This window comes from Hippocampus zosterae, chromosome 17 (assembly GCF_025434085.1).
Source record: "Hippocampus zosterae strain Florida chromosome 17, ASM2543408v3, whole genome shotgun sequence".
In the NCBI taxonomy this organism is placed as follows: domain Eukaryota; kingdom Metazoa; phylum Chordata; class Actinopteri; order Syngnathiformes; family Syngnathidae; genus Hippocampus; species Hippocampus zosterae.
Genome location: NC_067467.1, coordinates 7,624,272 through 7,648,476, shown reverse-complemented (window position 1 = coordinate 7,648,476; position 24,205 = coordinate 7,624,272). Strand labels below are relative to the sequence as shown.

Sequence of the window (24,205 nt, the reverse complement as noted above, 5' to 3'; positions counted from 1 at the left end):
CCAACAGTCATCACGCCCAATAACAACTCTTAATGGCATCTGCCAAATACACTTCAATTTTTCGCTGAGAAGCCTTTATGTAATTCTCAGCAGGTTTGATTAATTGACGAGTTGCCTCAGATGGCCATTCCCTGTGATTTCTTCAAAACCCTTGCTCCCCGGATTTAAAATCCCAAGACGGATTTTTTTCCCCCAGTCTCCCACAACGATGTCTAAGAAGTCGCCGTGACCTCCTTGGACTCACAATGTCAGCTCATCTTCCAATAACTCTCCGAGACAGCGGGTCGCAATGTTTGGCTCGAAAGAGGACAAAGGTGGCGTAACGTTGTCATCCATCTCGCGGGCAATAAAATGAAAATAAATAGGCGAGCACTGAGTTGACAGAATAGGGAGTCGTGCGTGATAAGCACGTATGTGGGCCCTTAACGAGCCTTTTATGAGGAAGTGATGTGAAAAGGTGATAAGAGCCAGATGGTCCTTGGGAATGTTTTGAATGCGTCTTCCACTCGGTAGGGTGGGGGTTAAGGTTGTGTAAATGAGCCAACTTACATAATGGAGCTCTCCAACTACTGTGCGACACAGAGGCCTGAAACTACTTGTTGACATCATTTATGATCAACGTGACAGCAGTGGACATGAATTACGATTGACCTACATTTTTTTAAATTTTGCTACTTAGATGCAAATTGAAACCATTAGTCAGGATGGGACTTATTTGCGAACATCTCTAAATAAATGTGTTGATTCGCTTCTTAATGCGAGTGCCGCTTGTTTGTCGTTCGTGATTGTTGCATTGGGTAGCAGCCTTACGAAAAACGCTCGACTGCCTCATTCAGGGTTTTTTTTTTGTGTGGAATTTTGAATTATAAATCCATTCTTTTATTTCAGGGTACGTCTGCCTCGTTTGGTTCTCGTTTCCAACTGCTCGAGTCAACCGGGTTGCCCGTGTCTACCAATCAGCTCCTTCCAGCTGCTCGTGTCTGGCGCAGGTGTGTCTCATCTCGTGTCATCATTTATTATTATTATTATTTTCTTTTGAGTGCCATGCTTTCTTTCACCCCGTCTTGGCTCATTGTTGTTGATCCAAGTCACATTCCACTTGGCGTGTTGCGCTTCTTATAGTGCAGTCCACTTTGAATTTTACTTGAAACTGAATATTACTGTGGCGGAGGTCGTAAACAAAACGGGAAATATTGACTGCCGCAGTTCAGCGCTCTCCAATCGATGTCCCAATAACAACCCTGCGTCATAAGAAACCAAAACAATGACAACCATCGGGACTGCGCCAGCAATGAAGACAGGTAGCATTTCTGTTTGGGCGGAGTGCGAGACAACTATTTAGTCGTGGTAATGACGAGGATAAACCATGGACCGTGAGAGCGTGGGACTCTCCGGGCTAGCGGCCCAGAGCGGCTGACAAAGGACTTTATCGTCAATTGATCTAAATGCATCCGTGGTGTCGGAGAAGAATAAAAGCTGCTCGGTCATTGTGTTCTCCGCTCGAGTGAACTGAAAGCTCAAGAATGAAAGTACAGCCGTGGCATAGAGGAAGTGGATTCCGTTCACAGTATTGTCAAGAGTAGTCCCCTCCCCACTGGCTAATAAAATAAGAAGTATTTATATGGAATTTAGTGAGCATCTTGTATAACGAAGGATGACGTGTAAACAAAAAAAAAATAATCGATTGCTGTTGTCGAAAAGCAAACATTTTCAATAGCTGTCCCCTGATATTATACATTGTGTACAAGATTACCCTTCATAATACAATCGTGTTTGTTGTGCTTTAATGATTCAAAACGTTTGCTTGTAAGAACATTGAGCTCGATAACAGTACGTTCTTAACCACCAAAAAAAAAAAAACATCATCTGACATCTGGATTTTGGCTTGTTTTCCAAATGCCCCCCCCCCCCCAACCCCACCGCTTCCCTTTCCTTGCCAGGATCGGGTTTTGGACCAAAGGATGTCAATGGTTTGTGAATTTCTTTGAGAATCTGTTATGATGAAGGGCTACATCTATAAATAAACTCGGCTTAACCTGATTAAGCACTACACCACTCGCATAGCAACACTGCACAATGCAAACAGACATGAAGACGGGCCCCGTCGTGACAGTAGGAGAGTAAAAATATAAGAGACTCATTAGATTCAATCCAGTTGATCACCTTGTCAGCATTGACCTACTTTGTGAGCCTTCCATTAGCTCATCATGTCAAGTTTTGGAGTGCCAGTGAGAAAACAGGTTGAGTCTTTGCATATCTTTGGGAACACGTGTGAACGAAAAATGCCGCCAATTGTCGGCTTGTTTTCAGGAGCGTACTGCGTCTGCATACTTAAGTATTCGTTTGGCCTGTTGTAAACAGACACTAACCCGGCAACCGCCCGGGAGATGGGTGGAGTAATGCTGATTCAACGTGTGCGAGAGGACAAGAATGTATAGTGTGAAGGACTATCTTGGGGGGTTGGTGGGGGACTTGGCAAGAGAAAAAAAAAGAACTAATGCAAAATAGTGCAAAGATCTGATAAGTTCCCAGTGAAAAACAATACGGCTTCTTTTCTTGGCCAACTGGTTAAAATGCCATCGCGACTGAGTCACGAGCCGAGCCACCACAACACACCTCGTTTCACCTCATGAGGCGCATGATTGTCTCTGCCTTGTGCCAGTTGCCACGTCACGGGTTGAAAACGCAGACCTGTTTGGTCTAAAACTGGAGTTCCTCAAACCAGGTGGCCTTAAGTCGTGAGTCTGCAACCACAAAGTCTCTCTTCAGTTTCCTCAAAATAGGAATCCATGAGCTAAAAGTCTTCTGAAAGAGGATCAAAAATGGAAACTGGCCAAAAAGAAGTACGCCGATCTTTGTGCACTCCCTTTGAGAGTTTGAATTTGAAGTGACAAGCAGGTCACTCACAGGGCAGCGCAGAACAGAGGCCGATTGGATAGAACCATTTCATGCCCCAAAAACGATAACCTATAACCTGACAACATGATAAACTGTCCACTGTAGTGACCGCTGTCCCTGAAAGGCTTAGTGCTACCCACATTGGTTCCTTGATTTCATTCATTCATTCATTCATCTTCTGAGCCGCTTGATCCTCACTAGGGTGGCGGGGGGTGCTGGAGCCTATCCCAGCTGTCTTCGGGCAGTAGGCGGGGGACACCCTGAATCGGTTGCCAGCCAATCGCAGGGCACACAGAAACGAACAACCATCCACGCTCACAGTCACACCTAGGGACAATTTAGAGTGTTCAATCAGCCTGCCATGCATGTTTTTGGAATGTGGGAGGAAACCGGAGCACCCGGAGAAAACCCACGCAGGCCCGGGGAGAACATGCAAACTCCACACAGGGAGGCCGGAGCTGGAATCGAACCCGGTACCTCTGCACTGTGAAGCTGACGTGCTAACCACTGGACTACCGGGCCGCAATGGTTCCTTGATTTGTTTGTATTAATTTTTATTGTTTTTTACAAGAGCTCCCTTTGAAGCAAAATGAGCGTTAGCATCACAAAGGCCGGTTGCTGGAGCAGGAACAGGAAACGCTTTTGAGTATTCATGTACCGGTAATAGACAAAAGAGCATGCTTCCCATGTTTTTCATATACTCTGCTCTTTCCCGGCGCTTGTAGGATTTATAAACAAACTGGTTCTGTGGAATGCTGAATGCGGCAGGTTAAAGGAAGCGCCCCGAGGGTTCCAAATGACGTCGAGAGCACGGTATAAAACCTCAAATGTCGACCCATATATATCAAAATGCCTGGGAAGATATGAGCAAAGGGAATTTGGCAGCTCGTTTTGGGGGAAGGGTCAACATTTAGGTTTCAGGAAATCCGATTCTGGAGATTTGAAGCCAAAAAAAGAGGCTGACCGTGAACTTTCAGGGTCCATTCAGACTTTCCACAAGTCTTCTCCTGTTTCACCCAGTGATGATTATAGCAGGAAGCGACAAAGCCCAATGCGCCCCTGCCGTTGAACCGTTGACTCCTCAGTCAATTTTCTTCATGAAACATGCCCCATTCTCGTGTGTGGAAGACCATCTCACCAATGAGAGAGGGATCTCACACAATCCTCACAGGAACATATCTGTTAATGCCTTTTGCAGTGGTGCGGCCATTTTCGATTTTTACCATCTCACGAAGGGGCAGCTTCAAATTCAAAGTCTGACCGTTTGTTTTGGAAATGAGGCGCAGGAGCCGCAGGGAACTCTGGTGGCTCATGCGTACAGTCGTGAAAAAGAAGAATCCCTGGAGGGATACCCGTAAAAACAGAGTTAAGACTGTTAAAAAAAATGTGGACAGACTCCAGGTTTTGCAGAATTTCTGGCCTCTTGTAGGGAGCAAAAACACGAACTGAACAGAGAGTTGAGACGTAAGGCGAGACGAGGTCATAAACTTTGCCAACTCACGGTAAATACTCATGGGAAACGCTGATTTGTTGTTCCAGGGTCAAACTTACATACAATGCGACATAAATTATGCAGTCCATCGATTCAATCACGTAAAGGGCTCTGGTATCATCAACCACGTCTTTTTAATCCTTTCATGCACCCTGTAACCTGATAACATGATAAGCTGTCCACTCCAATGACCGCTGTCCCTGAAAGGATTAAATGATGACGTTGGGGTGAAGCTAAGTTTTATTTTTGGAGAATGTTCCAGTCGGCTGGTGTAGAAAACTGAATAGAAGCTTGACTGAAAGTAAGGAGTGGTTAAAAGTGTTGAAATCGAGAGTGTGGGTAGTGGTACGCATGGTGAGCAGAGAGCCAAGATCGGCTTTTCTGGACATGGCTTTCTTCAGGCTTCTGATTGGCGCAGATGACCCTATGTGTTTCCAGTCTTACCTGTCACTTAACAGCCTTGGAATGGGATTTGGGATAGATCAAGGGTGCCCCTTATGCCGATTGCGATCGACCGGTAGATCGCGGGCCGGTCCCAAGTCGATCGCGAGGGATGTAGGGGAGAAAAAAAAACAACAAACCAACCATTTGTGTATGTTAGTAATATATTTTTTGTGTTAATGTACACTCCACCTTAATCATCCTATCGTTCTCATTTGCACAAATAGTATTAAAAAAATTAAATAAAATAAAGCAGGTAAATCTTTAACCACCGGTGGCGTGTGACCTGCATCACCGGACGTTTTTAGCGCTCAGCAGTCTACAATTGCAGCTTGTGATCAGAGCTGTTGCGCTATATCTTTTATCGTTATCATTATTCTCACTCAGAGTTTGTTTTGTGTACAATTCACCGAGGGAGCGGGCAAAGAATAGGAATCTACAGGGCAGAGGGAGGCACCTTAAAACGGTACGTGGGAGGTACGATAGTTAACAGGCTGTCATTAGTTGTGTCTTGAACTCAAGACACACTTCAATTCCGATTACAGAACACGCCTCATAATGGTCATATTCGCGACACCAGCTCCTTTCATCGAGATAACCACATGTTGGGAATTTCTCCATTGTGAGACAAATAAAGGTTTTCTTATCTTGTCTTATCTTAGACTCAACACATCTTCATCTCTTTAACTTGGACATTTCACTCGGACATCCTGTCTCGTCTTCCCACTCGGAAGTACTACAAACCTCACATTGTGTCCCGCCGCACCACGCGCTCACTTCATTTGTCCGCCTTTAAATAGCACTTCGCTCCAACGTGACCCACCGGCTTCCAGAGGCGCTGCGCATGGCCTGACACTGGGTAGATGTCGGTATGCATAAGTCACTCCCTCAATACTCCGAATGCTTCTGTTTTAACCCCAACCTGTTGCCTCACATTCCTAACAAACAGTTGAATGACTTCCCGGGAGTTGAGAAGTTTTAACGCTTCTACAGGACGTGTTGATAGAGTATTTCCAGACCTCCACTTGGGCCTAACTAGGCCGTGGGGGATTTAATTGACGAAATGTAGTCAGAAATTCAACTCCGGGTGATTGTTTCAATATTCTACGGTTCAGGCTTCACTCTTAAAAGTAAATGTTGAAACTTGCTTTTTCCACTTAAATTTTTTTCTTTTTTTCCACAATTCAGCTTGTAAAAAGTCCAGAAAGCAGTTGAAAGAAGTATCATCACATCATGTGGCGTGCCAATGCCGCATGAAGTCAAGAAAAATAAAAGCGACTCCAAGGCTAAACATAACACATGATGTGCCAATTTTAGTTACAAAAAAAAAATCATCAGGTAAACAAGTCAATGACACCTTAGTTTCCCTCAATCATTTAGTGAAACCGAACAGCTATGACAGGTATGCCGGCTGTTTTTCTTTTGAACTGGTTCGCATCTCCCGTCAAGAAGGCATGTGAGGCATTTGTTACCCATTAAAACATAAAACAATTACTGCTCCTCCGGTGTGTTTGTACCAGTCGAGCACTTTTGTTGTCAACTACAATGCACCGTAGGGATGTGCAATTCCTTTGTACCCCCCCCCCCCCAAAAAAAACGCTCTTGCATAAGGAGCACATTTGAGGTCTTTCTCATCTTCTTTATTGCCCCGAGAATGTTGTGTGCAACTGTTTTAAGTGGTCATATTATGAATGTTAATCTCTGTTTTGTAACTGCGTCCAAAAAAACAAAACAAAACAACAACAAAAAAAACTTTGTGTTAACCCGCTGATAATGCTGCTGGGTACATTTTTAAACTGATATTTGAATCGAGAAACTCAGAACTGTAAGGCTCGTGTAACATCCATTTGGATTCGCCTCGATATGTACTCTATCCAACACAAGAAATCTTTGTTTCCTTTCAAGAATTCTAAATAGTTCCCACTCGGTGACGGTTTGAATGTGAGAATGAATAGTTGTTATTCTCTCAGGTCAGATGCAGTAGATTCTAGCTACCCACGAACCTGAACAGGATTACTTGAAAGCGATAAAATTCCCCAATAAATTAACTTTGCCTTGGATAGGCTGGAAATAGTGATTCAGAAATGGAACTTTTCAATGGATTATCAAAAAACAAAAGCGTAAATAATAACCGCATCACTCTCTGACACTACCTTGGCCCCCCATCAACTCGACCTATCTTGTTTTTTTGTTCAATTGAACTCTCAACAGGAAGCGTCCTTTCACTGTGAGGATGTTTCATGATGTTCTGCTGCCCCCTTCTGGACATCGCGGCTATTAGCCTCCCCCAGTCCTTGACAGTCCCAAAATCAAGTGCTGCACTTCCCATACTCAACATGAAAAACACACCGGCAACAAGGACGTGGGAATGTAATGGGAGGACTGCAGGTGTCAGATAATGGGAAGATGTTTGGGGATGAAGTGGCCTTGGGGGAGGGGGGGAGGGTGGGCGGTCGGACGATAGATGGAGAAAGACAACCTTCACTTGTCTCTCATAACGTTGGCAGCATGGACAAGAAAGTGGTGTTGATCACCGGCTGCTCCTCCGGCATCGGCCTCAGCTTGGCGGTCCGGTTGGCTTCGGACCCGGAACAAACATTTAAAGGTGAATGGCAATTCATTTTTTCAATTAAGGGTTTCGGTATGCTAGGGATTAGCCTGTATGCCATGCAGTTCTAATGTTCAGGGTTCGAATCTCGGAATTCCGACTTCATATCTCGACTGTGATCTTCCTGTGTAGAGTTTGATGTTCTTCCTTCGTTTGAATGTGTTTTCTTCTGGTACCGACTTCCTTCCACAAACATGCATCATCCAATCAACGCTTCTTTGCCTGTGTTTCCAAGTATACGCCACCATGAGGAACCTGGCCAAGAAGGAGCGTCTTCTAGAGAGCGTCAAAGGCCTGCACAAAGACACGCTGGACGTTCTTCAGATGGACGTCACGGACCGCCAGTCTATCCTCGACGCCAGGGACAAGGTTGCGGAGAAGCGAGTGGACATTCTCGGTGCGTTCTTAGTGCTGTGGCTACAGTGGAATCTCCCCGTTCAAAACAGTAGAGGAATTCGGAATCTGAAGTCAATAACAGACGACGACGGCATTCGTCGTCCTTAACGTGATACCGTTGTTTTGACTATTCGTGACTTATTTATATGCAGCTGTGATGGTGTATCTGTACTTAAGTGTTTCTTTTTCTGTCGACTTTCCCTGAGTATATCTTTTTTAATAAGCGACTCGTCTAATTGTTTCTTTCAGTCTGTAACGCCGGTGTGGGTTTGATGGGTCCACTGGAGGCTCACTCTCTGGACTCCATGAAACAAATTCTAGAAGTCAACCTTCTGGGCACCATTCAGACCATCAAGGCCTTCCTGCCCGGGATGAAGGCTCAGCGTAATGGTCGTATCCTGGTCACAGGCAGCATTGGAGGCCTTCACGGTGAGAACACGCAAATCGGACTCTCACTCTGAATTAGTTTAGTTTTTAAAACCTTTATTGATTTGATGCACATATTTAATTCATTCATGTAGCTTTTTGGCCCAAGGAACTATGTTGAAGTGAGTTCAGAAGCTTCGTTTAGACAAATGTGTTGCTTTGATGCCATTGTGTAGTATCTTGGTACCAAGGAATGATGCTGAAGTGAGTTGAAGCGCTTCATTGTGTTGAAAAGGCATCATTTCCTGGATCAGTTGTTCTGAATCACTTATCACTGTCTTGTCTCACAGGCCTGCCCTTCAACGTGCTCTACTGCGCCAGCAAGTTCGCCATCGAGGGCGCGTGCGAGAGTTTAGCCGTTCTCCTGCAACATTTCAACATCTAGTCAGTCTCCAGAACATCTTGAATCGTTACGTCATCCTCAGGAAGCTGATTCATGAACATCTTATGCTTTAGTGTCAGCCTGATCGAGTGCGGCCCTGTAAACACCAATTTCCTGGTCAACCTGACGAAGGCGGAGCTTGGCGATCCGTCCCTGCAGCATGTGGACGCGCGCACGTTGGGCCTGTATGAGAGATACCTGCATCATTGCAGTTATGTCTTCCAGAACGCAGCGCAGGACACAGAGGACATTGTAAAGGTGAAGTATTCTGTGTTTAAACAATGATTGATGGCAACCAATTCAGGCTCAGATGGCTCTCTTTTAGGTGGCGTGCAAGTCTAGATATGTAATAAAGATGACTCTTGAGCTGCGAATGTCTGTTGAACACTATCAACAGTGACTCACCCCTTTTTTTCGCCAGGTATTTTTGGATGCCATGCAGTCACCCAGCCCGGCCTTCAGGTACTTCACCAGCGGGGCGGTGCCCCCTCTGACCGAGCTGAAGGTGACACAACCGGACGGCCTGCGGTACATCAGCGCCATGAGCAAACTCATCTTCTCGCCCGATGAGCAGTGACCTCTGCGTTTTGTTCATTTGGTCAATTTGTATTTTGGGGAAATTAAGTTGACTCACCGTTGTTGGGCAACCTGAAAGCAAGTTCCATGAAGGCAATAGCGGATATTAAACATTAATTTTTTTCTTGGAAATACTAATCAATGATATCATTTAGAAAAGGTATAGAAATCAGTTTTGGTGTGCTGAATATTTGAATGTACTTTTTGAGTAAAGTTATTTGATTATGTGGTACTTTCTTTTTTTTATATACAGTATATATTATGCCTCGCTATGAAGTATATTTGAGTGTAGCTGAGCCCAGTAGAAGCAAAGTCCACTTTTATCACTCGCACACACACAACTTCCCGTCATGCGTTTCCTCAAAGCCACACTGTTGGTCATTTGATCAAAAACACGTTTTTAAAATTCTTTCAATTTTTTTTTAAAGTACTTGACCTACATAATCCAAACATTTACTTAATTCTTCCCAGATTATCAACAATTTTGGGTGTTGGTGGATGGTAATTAATCTCCAAAATAAATACCTTCTCCTAAATTCTTGTGACAACACCGATTTCATAATTCGGTTACATTATTAAAATTAAATTGGGTTCTTTTTTTGTGACCACAACAATATAGAGTTTCCACAATTTTGAGATGCAACATTTACAGTTGGGATCATTAAATTATTATAAGTATTATTATTCGTTGTAGAGTGTAATGTAATTACAACAATTATGGATTAAGTAAAACCAGAATAATGGATGTGTTAAGTAGTTCAAAAAAATTAAATGATTGTGACGTCGAGTGCTCATGAAACTGTTGCGTCATTATTCGTCATCAAATGATTCATTTGGAGTCAAAAAAAATATATGAAAATCTGCCAGCCTCGCGCTGTGATTGGTCAGGACTGCATGACGTCAACATAGTGAAGGGCGGTCTCATTCCGGAGTTGTAAAAACAGCCGGTTGGCGATGGGAACGTTGGCCAAAATACCTTGGGGGAAACTTGATGTAGTTTGATTTTTATTCTTCTTTTAATCGATAGGCAACGGCAATGTACCACAAGTCAACTCAACGGCTCGTCGGGACGCTTTTGGATGTTCTTGAAGTCCACTCGAACAAGTTTATTCGGGGAAACTCCAAACGAGGAAATGTCAGGTGAGCACACAAAAAAGGAACAGCGATGGTAGTTTTGACTGAAAAATCATCAAATTCGGTCTTTTATTGTTACTATGTATTTTTTTCAGCTCTCTTGATTGATGTTGCTTGCGCCACAACAAAGTGATTTACAAATATCTTTAGCTTAAAATACTCTATGATGCCATATCACTATAGAAAGGTTTGTCAGAGAGGTTCCAGGACCGATGTCACAAATGAATTTTCTGGATCAGACAATAAACAAGGCAGTCTGACAAAAAGGCCCTGTGACATTTGTTTCATCCAGTGTGCGAGAAGAGGCGAGAGTTGTGGCAGGTCAACTCGCAACTGCTTCACCATGGCCTTAGCATCCAAAAGATCCTGACCCTAGGATAATATAATACTGGCTCAACCTCATTACTTTATTTTTAATTTTTCCCAAACTCCCAAGAGAGTCAATAAAGGGACATGTTTTGAAGAAGTGGACAACATGATGGTTGTGAACTGGAGAGGCTCCCTGAAGAATCCCTACAGGAGTCCATGATGGCAGGGATGCCTGGGAGTTTTCTGACACACATCAGGAGTTGTAATTTCAAGGATTTAAAATGACATCTCTGTACTATACAAATTGATAGCATAGCACACCCACATTTTGATTGGTGTATTCTCTTTTCTGTCAAGACACGTTTGTCCTGGTGGGTTCCTGACGTTGAGGAGGACCACCCTGCCTCAGTACGCCTCCTTCCCCATCGACACACCCCATCGCACCTTCATCAACTTGGCTGCGCCCAGCACTCGCCGCAGAACCGAGTACGCCGAGAGCCGGACCGTAGGGTGAGTGACTCGTAGTTCGCTCTGAGATTAACACTGTGGCCTTGTTTATAGAGAAAAAAAAACCCCACTCATGTCATTTCATTTTGAGTACCGGTACATGTAATGCATTAAGAAAAAAAAATATGAATAAAGACATTTGAACATGGGCGGCCCTTTAGTCCAGTGGTTAGCACGTCGGCTTCACAGTGCAGAGGTACCGGGTTCGATACCAGCTCCGGCCTCCCTATGTGGAGTTTGCATGTTCTCCCCGGGCCTGCGTGGGTTTTCTCCGGGTTCTCCGGTTTCCTCCCACATTCCAAAAAACATGCATGGCAGGCTGATTGAACACTCTAAATTGTCCCTAGGTGTGAGTGTGAGCGTGGATGTTTGTTCGTCTATGTGTGCCCTGCGATTGGCTGGCAACCGATTCAGGGTGTCCCCCGCCTACGGCTGGGATGGGCTCCAGCACCCCCCGCGACCCTAGTGAGGATCAAGCGGTACGGAAGATGAATGAATGAATGAATGAATGAACATTTGAATATGATACGTTATTATGGCTGTTATGATAGTGCAACACTGTTTTAAACTAAATAAACAAGAACAATCTTTTATAGTGTATGAGCGGTGCAGTACAAAGTGACCATGCAAACAAACTGATATTTTATTTTTGGCAATATTCCATCATGAATAAGTCATGCTGGCAATCTAGCTGCCTTAGCATCCAACCATGGACATTCGTTAGTGAGATGGGGAATATATATATATTTTTTGTGCGGGGAAATTGGGAGCGATGGAAGAGTGAAGTGAAGCCACATTCAAATTCACATTCAGGACTGCAAAAGCCTACCTTATGTCAGTTTATGATCTTTAAAAACCAGCAAAATAATAAAAATTTCAGACAATCAGCTGAAAATGATGTCATCATCTTGGAGAACTCTAATTGTGAGCTTTGTTGTGTTTCCAGGTACACGCCGGAGCAAATGTGCGATGTGGTGTCCAACGTGGAGCAATACCCTCACTTCGTGCCCTGGTGCAAGAGCTCTCGCGTTATCAGAGGCCAGGGCGGCGACGTCCGAGCCGAACTGGAGATCGGATTCCCGCCTGTGCTGGAGCGTTACACCTCCGTTGTCACCGTCGTCCCCAACCAACAAGTCAGAGTGAGTTGCAAAAATATTGCATTTCCCCTTAATAACATAGTTCATTTAAATGCTCTTTTGTGAGAATATGACATCTTACGACTTTCCACAACTGTTGAGAAACATGCCTTGAATGGGTCCTTGTTATCCAACAGGCCTTGTGTACCGACGGGTCCCTCTTCAACCATCTTGAGACAATCTGGAGGTTTGAGCCAGGACCCGAAGACATACCGGACTCTTGCAAAGTGCATTTCTATGTAAGTCTATTCACATATGATCATTTCATTGTTAGGCCTTGGTGAAGGTCTTTCCTCGACTGAGTATTTATTTATCATGGGATGCCTGAACGGGAGCGTTTCCGTTGTCCTTCTAAATTTAGCAGCGATGAGCTTGCTGTCCTTGTCTGCTGAAAATAACTTCACATGTGCATCCTGGAAGTGGTTGCATTTCAGTTAAGTGGCATTTTGGGTGAAAAAACATTTTGTTAGCTAACATCAGTGGCCCTGCCTTCATGCTACAGGTGTCTTTTGAGCTCAAGTCACTGCTTCATTCTCGGCTGGCCAGCCTCTTCTTTGACGAGGTGGTCAAGCAAATGGTCGGGGCCTTCGAGTCACGTGCAGCCATGCTCTTCGGACACCAGCAGGAGGCGACTCTGAGGCGGCGGCTTACGTGACCCCCCCCCCCCCCCCCAACACACACACACACGCACACACACAAAGCTATAGTTTCATGTTGAATAATTGTATATTTATTCATCACTATTTTATTGATCTTGGGTTGTTTGTGCATATTTTATTGCTGATGGTTTTTATTTGTTCACTTCCAGTTTTTTTTCAATTAAAATCTTTTAAAAGGACTCATCTTGTGGCTTATTTTTGGAAAATTATTTAAATCCATCCATCCATCAATTTTCAGATCCGCTTTGTCCTCACAGGGTTACAGTGGGTGCTGGAGCCTATCCAAGCTGTATTCGGGCAGGAGGTCGGGGACACCCTGAACCGGCTGCCAGCCAATTGCACGGCAAATTATTTGAAATAAAATTTAAATTAATCCGCAAAAATGTAGTTTAAGTAAGAATATAGTTTAATTTCCGAACAAAATTCTACAATTGTAATGTCTTCAGCAATTTCATTTATATATAAAAGCTTTTTAAAAATATTTCAGCTGTATATTTAAAAAGTTGCTGTCGCATGAGGGATGTGGACTGTATAAAACAAAATCTAGTCTGAATCTCTGACAACGAGCGACGCCGAGCAAGAAGTCTCTCCGTGGTCATTGGTGGCTTTGCAGGTGTAAATATTGGAATCTTGTAGCCTCGTTTCGGCGAGGATTAGCGTGCAGCGGCCATCATCCTCGTACTCGATCCGGACGGTTGGAGACTCCTCCACGGGCTCCTTTCCGCACAGCCAAACCACATCTGGGTCGGGATATCCTAAATTCAACGAAGATAATAAAACTCGTCCAATTGAAACAACACACAAGTGAGTCAATTACAGGTCTGAGTATTTTTTCAGCAATATTATATTCTATAAGGACCATTTACTAGTTAGTTGTGATAGGTAAGAAATAATAGATAATGAGTTTATTTAATCAATTATTTAGCTCATAAGCCAACACAAATAGTAACGAACTTTCCTGTACAATTACGATTTGGTAGTTTTGTATATAGCTGACAACAAACTGTTAACTGCGTTTTTTGGTACACCTGTGATAATTCTAACATTGCTAGCTAGCTAGTTGCTTGTGACTCAAGGATAACTTAACCATTTTATTCTCGTGCTGTTGCTTTCGAATAAATGTATGCTTTAGCCATATTATTTATGTTTAATCCTCGCTATATAGAGTGTATTATTCTTTTTTAATAATTGACTAGCGATGCTAAGTAGCTAGCTGGACTACACTCTAAGTTGCCAATCGTCAATTGCATTGAAAAAGCTGACCAAAAGCGGTTACCTTTCACCTTCCGGCAGGACAAAATTTCCTACTGAGGGACATGTTTTCGCAATCACAAAACTAACATACCTGTTTTCAGGTACAACAAAGACTAACTTCCAACCAAGTCACACATTTTTTGCAATCATAAAAAACGGTTTTGTCACATTTGTTTGTTCACATTTATGTGGAAAAACGGCTTTTAAAGCATTACTGTAGCGCTCACCCATGAGGTGACAGTCGAGGTGAGCACTGGCCCCTGTGAACACTGTCTGGTTCTGCAGGGTCTTGGTGAAGCATGGGGGTCCCTGCATCTTGCGTTCTAACGAGAGCAGGGCGTCTTCTGTCTCCGGTGTCATGGGGCATTCTGAGCCAGGAAGGAAGAATTGATGTGAATCAGCTGATGAGAAAATAAATACTGAGCTATCCAGATCATCCGTCACCTTCTGGGGCGCTGGTGGGAGAACAAGTGCTGTCCCCTTTACTCAGTAAAGCCATTCTCTTTAACGCCAGCATGGCCTTGCCTGCTTTCTGTTGAGCACAAGTAAAATGATGACATGGTAATGTAAATATCATTAGCTAATTTAATGTATCCCACGCGATTAGTTACAACAAATTGTAATCCCTGCGCGGGTGATCAAGGATCGACACAGCCACCAGTGCACTTTCAATCACTATATTGAACAACATACACATCAGTATACACAAGTGCCTTCTTCGACAACCTGTTGATTGCCTCAACAGACAGCGTCCCTCAATACACAAGTTGGCTAACGGTTCAGACAATTAACAGCCAACCCTACATTCTCATTCGGTGACTTCCACACATGCCTTAAACGTCACAGATACTATGGCGTTGAACAAACGCATATAGGTTTGCATCATATGCACGAAGCTGCGAAATAAACATTAATAATAAAATGAACTGCGATTGGCTGGCAACCAGTTCAGGGTGTCCCCCACCTACTGCCTGGAGACAGCTGGGATAGGCTCCAGCACCCCCCGCGACCCTAGTGAGGATCAAGCGGTTCGGAAGATGAATGAATGAATAATAAAATGAATGTCTCCCATAATAACATTTGCTGTTTACCTTCCATTTCTGCTTGGCAAGAAAGCGCTTCATCTTCTCCTTGGGAAGACTCTTGGTGGAGGCCTGGGTTCCCGAGTCGAACGCCGCCATCCACGCGTGAGCCAGGGCGTCTTCGCTGGACATGCGTTGTCTAGGAGACGGACACAGGAAAAGACTGCACTCTTAGGTACACCTGCACACTATAGCATGCACCGAGTAAAGTGTCTGGAGATCACCTGGGATCTTTCTCAAGCAAGGAGCTGATGAAAAGTTTGGCCTGGTCAGTTATGTCCTCAAAGCTCTCCTCGTCAAACTCCCAGTGGGCCGCCGTTACCAATGCCAGCGTGTCAGCGTCGCTGCTTCCCTGGAAGGGCGACTCGCCGCTTAGTCTGCAAATACACAGCACGGAGAGACAGGCAGAGGAATGTGTAATACAAATTTATCATGTGTTCACTTGGTGGCAATAACAAGTCTAGGCTGGTTTTATGAAGTTAATCGTGCAGCTAAGATGCAGAAAAGGCTGTTGTATTTTAGAAAGGGGAAAAAGAAAAAGGAACAATTAAAAAAATGACACTAAAATGAAAAGGAAGAAGGAGAATAACAAAAACTGATAAAAAAGAATGAGAAAGAAAAAAGAAATCAACAAGGTGGAGAAAATGATAAAATGGAAAACAACAAAAAGAAAGGGGGAAACAACGGTAAAAGAACACAAAAAGAAATAAGTGTCAAAGAAAAATGGAAAAACAAAAAGAAGAGAGGAAAAAGAGCAATAGAAAAAACAAAAGGGAAAAATAAAAAGAAAAATAAGGAAATTTAAATGCGTACGTAATTTTGCCTTGTTTGATTGGCCAATTTCTATTTGGGGAAAAAAATCACCTAATCCATATTTTCACAGTGTTTTAAAATAGATCATTTATAAAAATGTGAAAAATACAAATATAATATTCATATCACATTTGACCAAAATAAAGAATGAAATCATCGTTACCATATATTTCCCCTTTCTTTTCTTATGCAATTGTTTTTCTTTCAAATCATGGATGAAAATGAAATCTATCCATTGTGCTTGTACAATAATCTGTTTTGGCCTTGCTCTAAGACGGTGCAGGAATGCGACATCCTGTATGTGTCCAAAGGTCGCCCACTATCACTCAACTCCTCGTGGCGAGCTTTGCATCTAAGAGTGAGAATGGAACGGGGTCACGGCCAAATGCTGCCCACTTACAATATGTAGCAGATGACGCCGATGCTCCACATATCTGTGGCCAAGCAAACGGGCTCGTAGTTGATCACCTCAGGGGCCACAAACTCCGGGGTCCCCTGCATCACCCGTAGATCAGTCTTTCCATCTGTCAAACATTTAAAACCAACATATCATGGAAATTTTAGCGACTCATTTCGTCTCTGGAGTGGCTGCCTTCCCATCTAGCGTGAAATTAACCAAGTAAATCTTCAGGAGCTGCCTTTCATAGGGCTCCTTTCCCCCTATTGTCTTGGTAACCAAAGCTCATTGGCCTCGCAGAACAAAGGGGTGGGGAAATTTGCCCGAGACAGTACACCAAAACCGAGTATGGTTCAGGGACTAAACGACTAAATATTTTTGCAGTCGAATATAGTAGGATGAAAGTGCAATCAAAGTCCATTATAGGCAGCAGATGAGCAAATGGAAATCCTCTGTAAATTGTCCAATTGGAAAACAAAATGCCAAACACATGTGATTAGATGACTTCAGTAAAATGAATTCAACTTTCCAACCTGGTTGACAGCCTGAAAAAAAGAATATTCACAATTCCAGTGGGATTGGGACAAAGGAATTGACTCAGAGAAAAAGCCCCAATATATCTCCTCGGGTGCAGCTGATGGCGTGAACCAACATACCGAGTTGGGTAGCCAATCCAAAGTCAATGATCTTGACAGCGGTGCCGCTGGTATCGACACACACGATGTTCTCAGGTTTGAGGTCCAAGTGGACGATGAGCTGCCGATGCATAAAGGAGACACCCTGCAGGATTTGCTGCACGTAGCGCACGCTAGCTGGCTCCGTGTGCTCAAAGTTGTCATCCACTATACGCTCGAAGAGTTCCCCGCCTGCGATGCTGCACACAAACATTCATTCTCGCTGTGCATGCTTTTAGAGCGTAAGTGAAGGAGCCCCAAATTTTTTTTCATTTGCATTTCAACCTTTCATAAGAAATTCATTGAAATATAATTTATTGAATGGCGGCACAGTGGTCAACTGGTTAGCACGTCGGCCTCATAGTGCAGAGGTGCAGGGTTTGATTCTGGCTCTGGCCATCCTGTGTGGCGTTTGAATGTTCTCCCTTTGCCTGTGTGGGTTTTATCCGGGTACTCCGGTTTCCTCCCACATTCCAAAAACATGCATGGCAGGTTGATTGGACACTCCAAATTGTCCCCAAGTGCGAGTGTGAGCACGGATGGTTGTTCGTCTGCGTGTGCCCTGCAATTGGCTGGCAACCAGTTCAGGGTGTACGCCGCCTAATGCCCAAGGACAGCTGGGATAGGCTCCAGCTCGCCCGCGACCCTCGTGAGGATAAGAGGATCAGAAAATGGATGGATGGATAATTCATCGACTTCCGAACACACTTCTAATGATTCATTCAAAAAATTAGCCCAAAAAATTCAAAAAATTAAGTATTACTCAAAAGATGGTTGGCCGAGTTTACTTCAACCCTGACCTTTAATTCGTGCCGGTGAACCTAATGAAAATGTGTATAAAAGTAGTGCAACGGTACTTACAACTCCATGACCATGACTATGTCAGGCTTGTGGTCGTAGGCAGCCAGGCAGCGGACCAATTTGGGATGGTGGAGCTTGTTCATTAGCTCGATCTCCTTGCGGGCCGCCTCCCTCTCTTTGGTGCGTCGGCCTTTGTAAAACTTTCCGGCGCACACGCGGCCGCTCAGCCGATGCTTCAGCTTGAACACCAGGCCAAACTTACCCCTGGCGAAGTGGACAATGGACAAAAGTATTCGGGACATGTGTCCTTGACAAGATGGGATCAATTAATCACAGAGTTTTGTATGGTGCGGGTTCACTGTAAACAGTTCCAGTACAAACTGATTAATAATTGATCATGAGGTGTCTCAGTACTTTTGTCCGCAAGTGTACACTGTCGCAAAAGGAAAAAAAGGGTAGATCTACGCCTCCGTATTTCTACCCTTGGCTTAAAATGTGCCCGCACACGCACCAAAAAAAAAACAAAAAAACTCACATTCCAAGCTTCTCCTGAACATCGTAATGATCTGTGACTTTGTGCGCGGAATCGATAGAGACGAAGGCCTCGGGGCTCTCCACTTCCTCATGTGCTTCCTCAGAATCTGGATGGATAACAAGCAGCAACTAAGTCCTCTTGAGAAAGAACATGGCTTTTTCTACGGAACCATGGCGCTTTGCCATTTGTACAATTTCTTTGGAAAAATGCACTTGCTGTTTTGCAAGTTTCAATTCTGATCAGAGAAATGTACCAAAGCGACTGAGAAAAACGAGAATACAAACAATCATAAGCATACATTTATATAAAAGCGCTCACCCTCGTGGTCCATGCTGACCCCAGGCGATGCTGGTCCGGGCTCACTGACCCCCACCGCGTTGTAGGCCCTAACTCGGAAGCAGTACTCCTCCGCGGGTTGCAGGCCGCTGCACACCCGGTACGACGTGCTCGTACACTGGGCTGTGAGCTCACTCCATTCCCGGCCCTCGGGTCGGACCTCCACCACGTAGCCCAGCACGGCGCTCCCGCCGTCGTAGCAGGGCCCCGACCAGGACAGCACAAAGCTCCCGGGGGACACCAGGGAGACCAGAGGACAGGAGGCGGGTGGCTGCGGCCTGTCTGGGGAGCAGGACATTCACAGATATTGCTGCATTTTTTGCGACGTGCGTGTTTTGTTTTTTTGTGCACGTGTGTATCCTTACCTATGACGGAGAGTGTGAGTGTGTGCTGGGCCGAGCTCCTACGATCCTTGACCACTACAGTGTAGCGGCCAGTGTGCTGTGCTCCGGCCTCGGCAAAGACCAACGTGCTGCTCTGGTCAGAGTTCTCTGTCCAAACCTCAGGACTGTCCACTATCTGTGAGATAGTCACCCAAAACAAACAACATGCACAATCGTCAATACATGCATACATCGTTCACATTCCATGAGAGGTCATCGGGGTTGCAGCCGAAGTTACCCAGTTATACTTCATCGTCTGAACATGATTGCGAATATATCTTTTGTTCATCTATGCAGAAAAATTAAATGCTGTTCTATGTGATTGCAGGAAGGACAATCAAATTGCATCCACTGGTTGCCATTCGTGCAACACGACCATAACGTCACAGCACCTGCTCCTTGTTCCGGATCCAGCAGGACACCACAGGGGGGCTGCCGGTAAATCGACATGTGACGCGTGCCGGGTGTCCCGCCCTGGCCTCCACAAAGTGAGGCGGGTTCTCCAAGTGCAACATTGGACCTGCGAGTGACATATGTGTCAGGTAGATAATTTTTTTTTATCAGAACACACAGAACAGGTACTACTGGGACAATAATCAATATAAGTTGCTTGTCAACTCTGTAGCTCTTACATTTTTATTTTATAAAAATATTTATTTGTATGGTTCAACAACCATCCTCTTGATGACACGGTCAGCGCCCCGAGGCTTTTATGCATTTATTACCGAACACACCCATGAATAAAATTCCTTGCGCATATAGAGTACAAGGAAGCGCAACAAGTCACAGCATAAGGAGTAGTAAGCAATGAATAACAATCTTACGTGTCCCAGAGTTGGCTCTTTTCTTCGGAAGGACCTCTGCAAGGGAAAGGCAAGATGCTTTTTGAAAAGAAGGGATGGTGGAGGTGTGGCATAGTCGCGTTGACTTCCCTACATGGCACTTGTAATCTTTCTTTCCTTGACATCTCTGCATTGTGTGGCGCTCACACAAGCACCGGAGATGATGCCTTTTCCTGTTTTTGCTTCCTCAAGACATTTGCTCAAGTGTCAATTCCTCCATTTTTGGAGGACCCCGGGAAATGGTCAAAATGGGTTCTTTTTTTGGGGTCTAGTCATGCCTTAGTAAATTATATGCTGTTCAGCAAAACAACTGTTGGGAGTGAACAAAAAAAACCCTCCTAGAGACCTTTTGTGGGTCTCCCCGAACAGACATGTATAACAATGTTCAGGTTGCTAAGTAAAACTGCCTTCAACAGCTGAATGTCCCCCGCAAAATTCTGGAGAGCCCTCGCAAGCCAATACGTTTGAGCTAAGATTTTTTTCTCTCTTTGGGAAATGAGCTCTGCTCATAATAGATATGCATACCAAAACTCGGTCTGAAAGGTCTGAATTAAAAAAAAAAACATTCTCAAGGGTGCAAGTCAACCTCTTCAAACCAAAATCGCAGATTTCCTGTTTCTTTTTGGGCAAGGTGTCCCAGGACTTTTTTGTGGGTCCCATCTTGGTAGGCATGACAACCAAAGTGAAGGTTGTTCAGCTGAACCGGCTTTGCGGACTGAATTATCAACAAGCCCATAAAATTCTAACCTCGTGGAGAAGAGACTGCACTCTGCAGATCAGAGCTGTTTGGAGAGGTGACAGTGGATCCTTTGGAGTTGTGCTGAACCTCCTGAGGAGGCTGAAGTGGCTTCCCGCTTCCCATAATGCTCTTATTTACATGAGCTCGACTCCGCATGCTACAAATAGTTTCAAAGTCTGTTGGCAGAAAACGGTCATACAAGATAAGAGTTGAATAATTTGACAAGACAACAAGTGCAATAGATGACAACAACACTATTCATATCGGGATGCTCCCTCATTGGTCCTCACCTGTAACAAACACGGCGGCACAACAAGAAGTCTTCCCTGCCGCGTTTTCCGCCACGCAGGTGTACGCGCCAGCATCCTCTGGCAGGCACTCGCGCACAACCAAGCTTACGTTGTCGCCGTCCAGTGTGGGGATTCCGAAACGGGCTACCTCACCTGCCATTTAGGAACGAGCGAAGAATGGTCAAATGTTCAGAAGCAGGAGTCCATGTTTCTTTATGGTGAGGGAAGAAGCCTATTAGTCATCGATTGCTTTTCTATGAATTGATCACATGTTTCTGCCCTTTCTGCCCATCCGTTCTCCTGGGAAATCCCCTCAGGTTTCTGTCAGCTACCGCGAGTTCTGCGTTAGCATGTTTGCCTGTCCCCATTGGCTGTTGTGCATTTTGGGACAACAATGACGTGAGTTCTCTCATTCTGCAAGCATTACAATGACCGAGCCCCTTCTGAATCGTCAATGACTTTTTATCGGGTCTTTTTACCATATCTGCGTTGACTTCCTTTGCGTTTTCAGCCATGGCTTCTCCAGACTTGAAAGCGGATTTAGTATCTGTTTCGATTCCCTCTCCTGATAATATTTTGGAACCATTTTTCAACAGCCAAGCGTGAAACCTGATCATTTTGAACACATTTAGATGATGGAGGAGGCCAAGTCAACTGCGGTAAAAGCAATCCTTTGATGGATTACTTTTTATCGCGCCTATCTATTTTCGTTTTTTGGCAGCCATCGCTTTGTGTCAATTCTCACCGTTGTGCAACCATGTGACTTTGATGGGTCGACTCCCAGAGAGGACGGCACCTAGGGTGATATCCTCACCCTCATCCACATAGCAGTCCTGCAGCGGCTGCATGAAGACAGGCGGGTCGGTGCGCTGGCGAAGGGGAGGGACTTCTGGACAGGACGCAAAACAGAGAATGTCAATATAACCGTTTACTGTACACACCTGCAGATTATGCTAAATAGTTGCCTTGTGCCGTACTGTGTTAAAGCACATCGGTAAAACCTCAAACCAAGGCTCGCTATTATTTAGGAAGTTCAACACGTGAAATTGAAGTTAAAGTCACCTTTTACTCCATTCTGTGGCGTGCTCTAGAGAAAAGCAGCACTATTTCATGTTGGATCACTATTTGGCAAGCGGCACCTCACCATTTTTTAATCAAATGAGTCATTTCGACTTTTTAACAGAAACTAATTATTAACCATCGATAAACCATTTACAGGACACCGCACGGCCAGCCATCTAGCTGCAAGAAACGCAGAACAACCGTCAACAATAAGCGATGTCAACACACAACACTCGTGTTATGTGTTGACCTTTTCAGCATAGTTGCGAGGGGTTTGTCGGCAGCGTCTTTGCCGCTTCGTTGACATCGGGACTGTATCACTTTCAAGGCTGAAGGGAGCACTTTGACTCAACTTGTCGCTGCTTTCAACAAAAATAACACCACTAAGAGCATTATTAGGGAAGATAAGTGCAGAGACGTGTCGAGGATACACACACGGAACGGGGATGTGGAAGGTCATTTGGGGTGGCCAAAATGTTGCATTGTTAAAAGAATGCTCATTATTCATACAACCGTTGAATCGCTACTCTGTATTAAATATGAAAGATGCCAAGGGAAAAAAAACAGTGCCATCTGGTGCCCATAATGCAGAAGAGGTGTCCACTGGTGTGCTCTATAGGGTTTGAGTCTGTCGATTGACGAAAACCTCTGTATTTAATATATATTAAAAAAAAAAAATAGTAAAACAAGACAACGTCTCCATTTGTTGCACAAAATGCAGAGTATGGGTACCAAGCAAGGTAAATTGCTTGCTCAAAAGGGTTTAGCAGAGGACTGACTTGGCCTGTCTATTACCTTACACTTATTGTCCCCGCTGCTCTGTATTAAATATAATATCGAAAGCCAAAAAAAACAAAAACCAAACTGTGACATCTGGTGCTCATAGTGTCCACGTACTTCTCCTTTCTGGCAGGTAAAGTGCGTGCTCTATTGGGATTACGTCTGGAGACTGACTGCTTGGAAATGATAGGTCCGATTTCATTGCTGCACGATCAATTTAATGACATCATCCTATGGGCTGACGATATATCTGTCAACCTCTGAGTTCATTTTGCTGCTCCCTCAAAGCCATGCTGTCATTGAGGTGAAGCACCAAATATGCTCACACTTATTTCAAGGCCTTTCCTCCAAGAAAACAATCAAGCAGCGTCCTCACCCGCATCTGGCGTCACTCTATCGTTGCTTCTCGGTACATTCCTAGACTGGATTTGCATCTTGAATGTGGACACATAACGACGCTGTGCTCCCGCGTCCACGCTCATGATGACTGCTTCCTCTTGTGGTCTGCTTGAATTTAGATTCTCATTTCCCCAGCCCGGTTTTTGACTTCCTGTCTTGCAGTCGATGTGTGACAAAACTAAGCCGGCTTGCAGTCGCTCCTCATACCCTCCTTACTGACTCCACCCTCCAACCAGGTGTGCAACCACCAACCTGCATGCTGCAAACACCTTATCTGCACCCTTTCAGCATATAAACAAGAGGTGGAGATTTATCAAGAGCCGGCCAGGCAAAGGTCTCATTGTGCTCGTTTTTTTCACTCATTTGCTGGGGGTCACTTTAACAAGCAGAAAAGTGTGTTGGTGGCTTGTTGGGTGGGTTAGGTGAATCATCACCCACCCGTGGACTGTAAAAGCTGTGGGAGACTCATAAATTCTGAAGTATGTGGACATCTGCCTCTTAAGAGCGAGAGATGTGACGTCTTGTTTTATAACGGCATCATCCACATGCTGGAGCAGATGCCTTTGGGGAGGTGTTTCCTTTCCTCCCACCGTGGAGAACATCTGCACTTGAGGTGGCAACTCAACTGGCTTTTATGGTCATGGCACTCAGGAATCTGCCATCCCGTGCTCAAAATTCCACACCAGTGATCTCACAGGGACCGCAAAGGACTCAAATCAAACATTGACCGAAAAAGGCGGAAAATACAAAGAGGCTGTTCATGCATCTCAGCAATGACTATTATGTACAAGTATTTGTTTAAAAAAAACAAAACGTTTTTGTAATATGACTTTTAAAATTACAACTATGATTTT

At 44.5% G+C, this 24,205-nt stretch overlaps 3 protein-coding genes across 6 annotated transcripts in view; 2 read left to right on the top strand and 1 right to left on the bottom strand.

Annotated features, from left to right (window-relative positions):
* The window catches only part of hsd17b1 (hydroxysteroid (17-beta) dehydrogenase 1), a 28,812-nt gene extending 19,374 nt beyond the window's left edge, over positions 1-9,438 (top strand). For 3 of the 4 annotated variants that reach the window (XM_052048887.1, XM_052048886.1, XM_052048888.1), the window contains 8 exons: positions 197-314; positions 889-989; positions 7,339-7,436; positions 7,675-7,836; positions 8,085-8,264; positions 8,552-8,645; positions 8,718-8,901; positions 9,065-9,437. In XM_052048887.1, the coding sequence (XP_051904847.1) occupies positions 197-314; positions 889-989; positions 7,339-7,436; positions 7,675-7,836; positions 8,085-8,264; positions 8,552-8,645; positions 8,718-8,901; positions 9,065-9,220 (1,093 nt within the window). In that variant the 3' untranslated portion in view covers positions 9,221-9,437. Of the gene's footprint in view, positions 1-196; positions 315-888; positions 990-7,338; positions 7,437-7,674; positions 7,837-8,084; positions 8,265-8,551; positions 8,646-8,717; positions 8,902-9,064 lie in introns of all 4 variants that reach the window. The other variant, XM_052048889.1, reaches the window with a different exon arrangement.
* Positions 9,439-10,123: 685 nt separating this feature from the next.
* Positions 10,124-13,143, top strand: si:ch73-141c7.1 (coenzyme Q-binding protein COQ10 homolog, mitochondrial). Its single transcript, XM_052048235.1, has 5 exons — positions 10,124-10,359; positions 11,020-11,172; positions 12,116-12,308; positions 12,443-12,544; positions 12,808-13,143. Exons 1-5 carry the CDS (start codon positions 10,256-10,258, stop codon positions 12,958-12,960), a joined length of 705 nt encoding a protein of 234 aa, XP_051904195.1. The 5' UTR covers positions 10,124-10,255; the 3' UTR covers positions 12,961-13,143.
* On the bottom strand, positions 13,013-23,567 carry mylk5 (myosin, light chain kinase 5). Its single transcript, XM_052048234.1, has 17 exons — positions 23,329-23,567; positions 21,856-21,999; positions 21,111-21,263; positions 20,829-20,996; positions 20,064-20,099; positions 19,632-19,759; positions 19,222-19,375; positions 18,839-19,138; positions 18,521-18,626; positions 18,046-18,249; positions 17,167-17,384; positions 16,514-16,637; positions 15,525-15,677; positions 15,310-15,439; positions 14,663-14,750; positions 14,446-14,586; positions 13,013-13,719 (listed from the first exon to the last, which is right to left on the bottom strand). Exons 1-17 carry the CDS (start codon positions 23,432-23,434, stop codon positions 13,508-13,510), a joined length of 2,565 nt encoding a protein of 854 aa, XP_051904194.1. The 5' UTR covers positions 23,435-23,567; the 3' UTR covers positions 13,013-13,507.
* Positions 23,568-24,205: the final 638 nt, after the last annotated feature.